At 29.1% G+C, this 10,394-nt stretch overlaps 2 protein-coding genes across 3 annotated transcripts; both read left to right on the top strand.

Annotated features, from left to right (window-relative positions):
* Positions 1-2,862: 2,862 nt before the first annotated feature.
* Positions 2,863-5,899, top strand: LOC107011779 (zinc finger protein CONSTANS-LIKE 16). 2 transcript variants are annotated; one of them, XR_001455933.2, is made up of 5 exons: positions 2,863-3,380; positions 3,467-3,779; positions 5,311-5,520; positions 5,599-5,722; positions 5,822-5,899. XR_001455933.2 is itself a non-coding variant. In XM_015211420.2 (4 exons), the coding sequence occupies exons 1-4, from the start codon at positions 2,965-2,967 to the stop codon at positions 5,620-5,622; spliced, it is 963 nt and encodes a 320-aa protein (XP_015066906.1). In that variant the 5' UTR covers positions 2,863-2,964; the 3' UTR covers positions 5,623-5,858. The 2 variants fall into 2 exon arrangements, 1 of the variants encoding a protein (XP_015066906.1); XM_015211420.2 differs by having other exon boundaries at positions 5,599-5,858.
* Positions 5,900-6,354: 455 nt separating this feature from the next.
* LOC107011780 (class I heat shock protein-like) lies at positions 6,355-7,654 on the top strand. The gene is made up of 2 exons (XM_015211421.2): positions 6,355-6,652; positions 7,238-7,654. Exons 1-2 carry the CDS (start codon positions 6,529-6,531, stop codon positions 7,522-7,524), a joined length of 411 nt encoding a protein of 136 aa, XP_015066907.1. The 5' UTR covers positions 6,355-6,528; the 3' UTR covers positions 7,525-7,654.
* Positions 7,655-10,394: the final 2,740 nt, after the last annotated feature.

Below are 10,394 nucleotides of genomic sequence, written 5' to 3'. Positions count from 1 at the left end.
AAAAAACTATACTAATAAAAAGAAAGAATGAGAAAATGAGAATGATCATTGAACATAGATAGTTGTTATTTATAGTTTGTGTAAATCATAAGAATAATTAAAAAAATAATTGAAGAGACATATTATTTAAGTAGGGAATGTAAATAGATGGAGGTTTTGTTGTAACTTATTAGGTATAATTAGAATAATAAATATGAATGAATTTTTTAATTAATAAACAAATTATTTAATAAAAAGAAATAAAAAAAATAAAAAAAAAGGAAAAAAAGAAATTGAAATGGAGGCCATAGAGAGGTGCCACATCAGCTCCTCTATGTCCTCATTTTTATATATATATTGATTAGATGATGAAGTGATTTCTGATTTGGTTACGAAGAATGTGGCAACACAATATGCATGAAAATTAATTAATACTCTATACTTTGTGACAGTGTCCAAATATTTGTCAAACATATTAATTCAATGAATTCTTTACACATTTATATTTTCCTCACAAAACAATAATAAGTCAAAAGAGAACAGTAAATCTCTTTTTTTCAAGTACATTTTCGAACTCTTGGGGACCGAAATAAGTGGTATTTTCCCCCATAAATTAAGGAATGGTGCTATATAACCAAATTCACGACAAAAAGTAAAATTTCTGTTTTATGTGTGATTATTGACTGCTTTATTTTGCTCTGTTCTTTAACACTTCACGTAGTTTTTCTCTATAGTTATAATTGATTGATTCAATTTAAAAAAATATATATATATAATTATTCAGAATACATTATGTTTTTTTTGAGCACCAAAATAATCTCACGTAAAAACAAAACTAAGTTCATTATAATCAACCAGATGATAAGTTTTTTTTAAGAAATATTGGACGATTATGTTTTCCAAAATCATTTTCAGTCAAATTATATCAAAGGTAAAAAATAAGGTTTTTATCTATATGTTAATAAATAAAAGATATTAAAAGAGACAGTATGTACCGTTTGACGTTAAAGTAAGAACGTAAGTCAAAATTATCGGTTATTTGACATGCACCAATTCTACAAGTTCTGGCCCCACGTATCCTATTTCAAAATCCAATCTAACTAAACTTGAAAAAATTGAAAATTATACTCACTTTTATTGCCATGTGAGTAGTAAATTTATGAATTTTGAAAGTAGAAGGTCCTAGATCAAAGAGAATAGGTTCCGTATAGAACCTTTTCAATATTTTAATTGGACGAAGAAAATGATCCAATATAATCCTTTACCATTTAAATATAATAACTGTAAATTTTATTTTAGGGTATCTTGTATATTAATATTTTTTTTAATTAGTTCAACGTAATACTATTTTTAAAAGTTGGCCATAACTACAATTCAGACTTCAAAGTGTAGAGTCTTCATTTTCTCCTACAGGCCACGGGGAAGATATTGACTTGGAAGAGTGCAAAACAGATTTATAATTAGATATCCTTACTATATATGCATATGTACTGTTGTCCTAACTAACTCTTTTCTAGACGTTAATAAAATTAATTAGGAATTTGCAAAGTTTTATTATCATACTTCATTGAATCTAATTTGGTTTAAGTGTCTATTTAACTAATCTTGAAGCTAAAATAGAGTAGATTAGCTTAACATTTTAAAAGTCATCAAATTTGAAGATGTAAAAACATAAGTTATTTCTACCAAAATGTTTTTAAATACATAAGACAAGCTAAATAAAATATTAATCGGTAAACTAGGTAATTTTTTTTTAAAAAGGGAGAAAGTAAGAAAGAAAAATGTTCAATTTGAAAGGAAAAATTACATGAAATGATACATTTTAATAAACAATTACTGATTTTAGCTATACTTTTTATTTATTACCATTTGTAGCAATACTATGTTAAATCTGCAATATGTATTAAAAGTGAATTATGTATGCAATATATATGAATTATGATTATTTTTTGAAATATATTACGTTTGTTTGGTAAAACATTGACACATTGTATTATAAGTATATTAAAATGTGCGATAAATGTATTATACATCATTAAAACTTGTATTATATGTGAATAATAAATCGTTCTTTGTAATATGTATTAAATTTGTATTATAAATGAATTGAAAGTGATCAAATAAAAAAAATTGCTATAAATAATAAATATTTTTTTATTATAATATATTTATTTAAGTTTCACAATTTAAAAATTGTTGAGACATGGGTTTCTTAAGATATGGGCTGGTAAAAAGAGCCGATGCCTGGGCGTGGGCATTGAGACAATGTTGTATAGCCCTATGATACCCTAATGGGCCATTAAAGTTTTGGGCTTGAAACTGGAACCAACTAATTGGCTGATTTACACTAATACCCTTTTTACTTAATTATTCAGATTTTGTCTCGATCAGTGAAGTTGTACAAGTATAGTCCCTAGAAAATTACCTTTGCCTACAAAGTCAGACTATCAACTAATATTTGCTCTCAAACTTATCGACAAAATATTAGAACATAGTGTAATTAATGTTGGACAGGATTTACAAAATTTTTGAATTCTATATTCTTTTTAACCGTGGTAAAAAAGATCCATGTTAACAGAGAAACAAAAAAAAAAAAAGTTATTTATTACCTAATTGATCACTGATTTTCTTAAAGACCAAATTTAATAGTTCCCAACTAATAGAGCAATTAGGTGTGATCTTTAATTCAATCACGAGAATAGTCCTTATTGTTACTCAATTATTTACCTCTCCCAAAAAATAAAAATATCTAAATGCACCAGCAATGCAATCCAGATAACAACACAATCCTCATTCATGTCCAATCAACGAGCCGCACGTGTCAAAAAGTGCAACATGATATCGACACTGACCTTTCTGCTCTTGATCAATCACCAAAAGCATCATAAAAATATTCACAAGTCTTCCCTACAAACATTACACTTTTTGAGTACTATTCTTTAAAAAAAAAACTAATAGAGTGAATTGATTATAATTGTTGTTATTATGCATATGTCCGATGCCGGATGCCGGTCAAAGAATGGTAAATCGAAAAGCCGAAACAAGGTGAAGCGCAGAAAACCAAAGTTTCTGAGCCTAAGTGTGGAGCTATCGGAGAAAAAACCCCAGAAGTCAGATGATATGATGGTTTCATCATCCAACGGTAGCACACATGATCATCAACAGCTCAATCTGTTCCCACTGCACCCAGAAAATTTATTAGATGATAAAGACGGTACTAGTACTGCCCAAGATGACAACGTAGCTCTCTTCTTTGCTGGCGCTGAAAACAGCGCCACTACACTCAACGAAGTTCTTGTTTCTTCAAAGGATGAAATTGACAGCAACATAAGTACTAGCGTTCCGAATTACATGACAGTTTCGTCATCGGAGGCCAGCCTCACATATGCCGACACTTACGGGTACTCTAGAGGCCGGTGCCATTTTTTTTTATAAGTATTTAATTAAATATAGATCGAATTTTAAATTCAAAATTTGTTTTTTATAGGGGACAAGAAGGTGAGCTTGTACGGACGGCTCTGAGGAACAAAGAGAGGGAACACAGGGAAGAAGAGAAATGGGTTGTTTACTCAGACGTTGTTGATTTGGATCAACACAGTGAGAGTACGAGGAAGGATGAAGAAGTAAGTAGTTGTCCGTGGAACAAACGGCAACAACAATTGTCACTAAAGCTTGATTATGACGAAATATTGAATGCTTGGTCCGATAAAGGTCCACTTTACCTTCAGTCCCAGTCCCCCCAGATCGTTCCAGACATCCATGACGATTTTCTCGCCTTCGACATGCCTTTTTCGATAAATGTTAGTTTTTCTTACCTTACTTTTAAATTTATGTTATCAGGTCGATCTTTAATTGTGGAAAGGATAACCTTTTGGAACCAAACATAATGTAATGTTGTAGCTATGTGATTTGATGAAATATTTCACTATCTAATACACCTACAAAAGAAATAATTATTGGTATCTAATTACCTGCTGTGACATAGAGTGTGAAATTACACTGATTTAGGGTAAATGACATACACATTCATATTAATCCCACTTTGACGAGAGTAGAAAAACTAGGATGGGTACAAAATTAGGGCTCACATAAATATGAAAAATCAAACTACCCAACCGGTAGAAAATTGACCTGTGATCGGGAAATGCTTTAATTTGACTTAGAAAAATGTTCCATTGCAACTTTGATTTTGCAAAAGATAAGATAAGGCAATTTCAGCTTTGTGTCTGTGTTTCTCTTTCTTCTGGCCTATGAGAATCCCTGTTCTCTTCTTACTACTATAGCTTTTGCAGATTGTTTTTAATTTTCTTGTTTTCATCGAATAGAATAGTTTCTTTTCCTTTTTTCTTTTTTTTTTGTGACAATGGTACTATTTTTACCGGGGCTAAGTATGTGTGCCTCCTGCCAGTTAATACATACATTAATTTTGCTAATACTATAAATTTCTAGGTATTAGCAATTCAATGATTTTAATGCATGACAGAAGATTCAATTGCCCTTTTACAAGTTTTTTACATTTTTTTCACCATAAAAATAGAATATTTTTGTCAAAAATTTATTTAATGCAATATATATAATTTTTAATGCATCAAATTAAATAATACATTAAAATATTTTTTTTTACGTATAATTGATATAAAATATACTTAATACATATATTATTAATATATATATTAAACATTATTATTATATACTCTACCAAACGACTTATGGCAAGGAATAGGATAGTTCGTATGGTAAAATCTAAGGTGAAAGTGGTGGGTCGATAGATGTTAATGTTTAAACTGTGTATAGGACTAACCCTATTAAGTGCTGAGCACTTTAATTGTCCTGACCCTTGTGGGCCTACCTTTTACTTAATTAGCTCAACCTTTTCCCTGTCTTTATTCGTCTGCAAGCTGTAGGCTACACCTCCATCAAACCATATAGTAAGAAATTATAGCTCTCCGTGAAAACTTAATAAAACACGTGTGAATTTTTGTCATAATTCCAGCTCTAGATAGTCATTATTTTTAATCCTTTCAGTTAGTTAGGTCGGCTCAATAAAATTTAAAATATCATTTAGAAAGACGTTAAACTTATTTTGCAATGTAATAATGAGACGCAAAATAAACTACCGTGATTTTTTGCTAGCTAATAGTAAAAACACAACTCATAATATGTGAAGTAGACAAACAATTTAGTCCAAACTTCATCACAATCCTATTATTACGCATAGAGTTTCCTATCTTGTGGATGCAAGTTAAGAGGACTTGTTTCATTATTGTGTTAAACATGACACAATGAATTAGATAATTCAAAGGAATTGAGTTGAAAAATGAATTTGTATAGGGGCAACTGATGAGTAGCAGTTCAGTTGTGCATAGAGTGCCAGAAGTAATTGGAAATGAACAAAGAGAAGTAGAGGATGAGGAGATGAAGGCGGGACGAAGAGAGGCGAGTGTAATGAGGTACAAAGAGAAGAGACAGAACAGACTCTTTTCTAAAACTATACGATATCAAGTTCGCAAGCTGAACGCAGAAAAACGCCCTCGCGTTAAGGTACGTAAATTACATTATTGATTCATGTTGCTGACATAAATAAAGTATTCGTCCATTCATGTCTTATAATTTTTACAGGGGAGATTTGTTAAGAGGGATTGAAGTACCTCAATGGGAGAAGTAAACCAGTATGTGTGTTGTAGTTTTGATGTATAAACTGTTACAAGGAGAAGGAGCTCTTGTCAATCAATGAAATATATATGTAAGAGTTCAATTTGTTTCAGATAAAACATTGTTAGCTTTCAAATAGCAAAAAGTCCTCGATTGTTTTGTCATTTAACACTGAAATTAATGGATGCAGGGCCTCCGTTTATTGCACTTTATTATGATTTGTATTATTTGAATTTTCTAGTGGTAACCGAAACTGACCATTTCAAAATTATATTGTACCAAACTTGTAAGTAGTATTTTTCTTTTCCTTTAAAAACTAATTAACGGGACATTCATAAATTTCATAGATCAATATTTCATGTATCTATTGATATTTCTAACATTAATATTTAAATCATAAATTGAATTAACATAAGCATGTAAACTTTTTGTTATATTTTATAATGAATCAAGAAAATTTGAATTCAAATGAGCCTTTTGCTTCAAACTTATAGATTTTAGAAAGAAATAAATATATACTACAAATTATCAGAAAAATAAAACATGTCCTTTAGCAAATGACTTTATTTCTTTTAATTTTTTTACTTACTTATTTAATCAAAGACACGTGGCAGTTAAATGGATCAATAAGATGAATAGTGGTAGTACCTTCTGATACGAGTACTAGTAAAAGATGGAAGCTTTTAGAATGATCCGAATATTTTTTTTTAACTTATTTATAGGTGAACATGCTAGATGTTTTTCTTTTATCCACGTTAAGAAGATCCAAGAAGTTTCAAGACCAATTTGAACTGTCTTTTTTCACCAACTATATATACTTGTGCAAAGTTTCAATTATTCCACAGAAGACAACAAGGAAATACAATTAATTAGTTGATTTAAGTGGGAAAAACAAAGATGTGCAGCTTATTGAGGAGCAGTAATCCAATTGTTGGGATGATGAATATGTGTCCTGTTTTGAGTACTCCAATTGACTGGAAAGAAACACCTCAAGCTCACTGCTTCTTCGTCGATCTTCCAGGTATTAATTTAAACGATTTAACGTACTTAATACGGATAATACATATATTGAATTCTAAATTTGGTTTCAAATTTTAACTTTGAACTCCAATTTCCATCATGCACAAACAGATATTTTAACTGTCTAACTTTTAAATAAATAAACACATTAGTCCTACATGGTACAATACACCTAGGATACTCATCCTAGGTAGAACAAAGAACTACATGTAAGACACGTGTATTCATTTATTTAATTTTATAGAAATTTAAGTGTCTATTTGTACACATTCAAAATTGATGGAATTAAAATATAATTCGAACCTAAGTTAAAGGGCACCATTAATTGTAATGCCACTTGATAAATATGAGTACGTTCTATCAGTCCATCCAAAATGATAGTATGTATTAGACTTAAATAAGGTAAAATGCAGGTTATAACTTAAATTTGTTAAAATTTTATCGAGTTGTAATAATTTTTTAAATTGTTATATATAACAAATATAATCTTTTCCGTCCAATCGTTGCATTGGGGAATTTATTTTGAAATTATTTTCTCAGTTTTGTATTAAAAATGTTAGAAAGAGGATATATTGTGTACATACAGGGCTCAGCAAAGAGGATGTGAAAGTGGAATTGGACAAGGGAAGAGTAGTGAAAATTAGTGGTAAGTGGAAAGCAGAAGAAGAAATTGGAGATGAAAATGAGAAGAAGAATTTATGGCATAGAGTGGAACGTAATAGGGGGGATTTCTGCAGGAAGTTTAGGCTTCCACAAAATATGAAGGCAGATCAACTCGAGGCATCCATGGAAAATGGTGTCCTTATTCTTACCGTACCTAAACAAGAGCTCAAAAAACCCTTCTCCAAAGTAATTGAAATTGAAGAAAAATAAACATGACTTTTAAGTTATTATTATTGTGGATTGCAATTCGAATGAATAAATAAATTGTCTGTTGATTCCATGTTTTTATATGTTTTCTATAATCTTCCCTGTGATTAATAAGTGAATATTATCATCTGAATTTGTTATAGTTATCCTTACCTTCTGTTGTTACTATAAATATGTCAAAAAAGATAGAATCAGGTCGGGTTACTGGTAAAAATAATGAACTATCTTAATCAGTGGAATTTTTTTCCAATCAAAATGGTTTCTGAATCGCTAAGAACATTGGTGTCCAACGCATTGTAGCACCCAATCAAGGGTGCATAATATCATTGTAACTATTTCGAGTCATGACAATTACATCATAATTCATGTGGCTAAAATTTTGAATTTCAAATTTGGTAACTTTTAATTAAGAATAACGCTCCACCTCACGTCCAGTGGCTCTAATATCATGTGAAATTGTGTATTCATACTTCAAAAATTAGTTCAAGGGAGGAGGATTGTCCAAGCTTTATAAGAAGTTCATTCGTTTTATTAACTTGGTTTGAAATTACATTTATGTCTTTCAATTTTGAATGTGCACAAATAGACACTTAAACTTGTTTAAAGTTGAACAAATAGACATAAATGTCCTACATATCATTTTATATGTTATTTTTTGTTCTACGTAGTGTTCAACATGTATTGTGTTTATTTATTTAAAAGTTGGATAGTTAAAATGTATGTTTGTGTATTATGAAAGTTGGAGGTCATAGTTAAAATTTGAAGTCAAGTTTAGAGTCCAATATATGTATTATGTCTTCTTTAATATACTATAATTCATTTTGATTAATTCATGTTGGTTAAATTTCAAATTTCAAATTTGATACTTTTGATTAAGAATAAAAAATTGAAATTTCAAATTTAATACTTTTGATTAAGAGTAAAAATTTTAAAATTTAAGTTTGATTAAGAGTAAGGTACTTGTGAAAAGTAGTCTCACAGTTATATAAATTTCAAATTTTGTACTTCTGATTAAGAGTATAAATTTCAAATTTTAAGTTTCATATGTTTGATTAAGAGTAATTTACTTGTGAAAAATAGTCTCACAATTACACTATAATTCATTTTGGTAAAATCCATGAAGTAAGGGTTAATGTTTCTCTTAAATATTGAATCATAGCCAGTAGCTTGTCTTTCTATTTAACTTTAGCCGTGGAGTACAAATGAATATGAGTGTACTTTAGTGTAATGGATATATGGTTATGGGATAAGAAAATAGATCTATTTCACACGGTAAAAATTTATTACGGAGAAATTTTTTTATGAATATTTGGGTTTATTTATTTTGTGACAATTTATAGTAATTGTATTACGATTTGGATTCTATTAATGTGTATCATTAGATGACAATTTTTAACATTACAAATATTAGAAAGAGAGTAAATGAAAGAAGGTAGAAACGTAAGGCAATTTTGTTTGAAAAACTAGAAAAAATAGAGTGTAAACAAGTAACAACCAACAAGGACTAAAGGAAAAGGAAGACACAACTTGTCAAATAATGGCATTAACCTGTTATTGGGCCACGATGGTGACTACCCTTTCATTTTCTAAGCCCAAACAAACAAACAAACAAGATAAATTGTCAAATACTTCTGCTCTCATGGCAATTGGCAAACACGTGAGGGTATTAAATAGGCGGATAAGATCAAATTTGTACTAAAATACGCATAACCCATAGACATAATTCTTAATTTAATATCAGTTGATAATTATGATCATAAAATTTGGGTGTGTATAAGTAGACATTTAAAATTGTATAAAATTGAGTAAATAGATATATTCGTCCTATATAGCAATTTTGTATCCTACATGATGTCTAATGTGTATTTTGTCGTGTAGGACACTTGTCACTACTTGTACTATTTTATACTAATTTAAGTGTCTATTTGTGCACATTCAAAGTTGAAGGGCATAGTTATTAATTAAAGCCTAGTTAAGAATCGTGCTTGTCATTATAATAAGCGTAAAACTGTCTAACTATACATACATTATTATCATATATACTATATTTATCTATAGTTTAAAATTAAAATTATTATGCATACTATTACTTGTAATATTGATATCATATATTTTAAAAAATCTAAACAGATAAACAAATCTCTTAAATATGATTTTGATAATTATCTTTTCATACCTTGGTATTATATTTAAGTTAAAGTTTATTACGTTCTGAAGCTCAATTTTAAAAAGTTTTACAAATTTAGGTATTATATTTTTCGATTTTAATGTTTCTCAAACACATTAGTAGCTGACCATTTTCAGAATTGGGTGAGTCTTATAAAAGGTAATACACATTGTGATTAGTTTCTAAACATGTGTGTTTCACTTACTTACTATGTATCCGAGCATGTTTTGTTTCTTTTTTAATATAATTTATAAAATTGGTACTTGATACATCAATTTAATAATGGATACATGAAATTGAAATTAGATCATCTAAATTAAATACATGAAATTAATATTACATCATATTAATAGATAAATGAAATTAATACTAGACAAATATAACAAGTACACGAAATTATACTAGATATTTCTATGATACATATGCATGTACTTATAAGATATTCATATATTAAATGTTTATTTTGTTGGATACATAATATATTGATAATATATATATACAGTGGTGGATTCAGGATTTTATTAAGGGGGTTCGAAAAAAAAGAGTAGTGATTTGAAAATCATACGCCACTAAGTCAACCTCTAATCTTATATCCAGGAGGTTCAAAATCAACATATAAATGTAATGTAATTTTTTTCCGATGACGTTCGGGTGAATCCTCTCAGCGGTCTACCCTTTTATATATATATATATATATATATATATA

The sequence above is a fragment of the Solanum pennellii genome, chromosome 2 (assembly GCF_001406875.1).
Source record: "Solanum pennellii chromosome 2, SPENNV200".
Lineage (NCBI taxonomy): Eukaryota > Viridiplantae > Streptophyta > Magnoliopsida > Solanales > Solanaceae > Solanum > Solanum pennellii.
Note: the sequence above shows the minus strand (reverse complement) of the source record. Positions and strands in the feature narration are given on the sequence as shown.

Coding starts and splice junctions, on each gene's coding strand:
- LOC107011779 (XM_015211420.2), top strand. CDS start 2,965: ATGCATATGTCCGATGCCGGATGCCGGTCAAAGAATGGTAAATCGAAA. Junction 3,381..3,466: donor ACATATGCCGACACTTACGG/GTACTCTAGAGG, acceptor TGTTTTTTATAG/GGGACAAGAAGGTGAGCTTG. Junction 3,780..5,310: donor ACATGCCTTTTTCGATAAAT/GTTAGTTTTTCT, acceptor GAATTTGTATAG/GGGCAACTGATGAGTAGCAG.
- LOC107011780 (XM_015211421.2), top strand. CDS start 6,529: ATGTGCAGCTTATTGAGGAGCAGTAATCCAATTGTTGGGATGATGAAT. Junction 6,653..7,237: donor CTTCTTCGTCGATCTTCCAG/GTATTAATTTAA, acceptor GTGTACATACAG/GGCTCAGCAAAGAGGATGTG.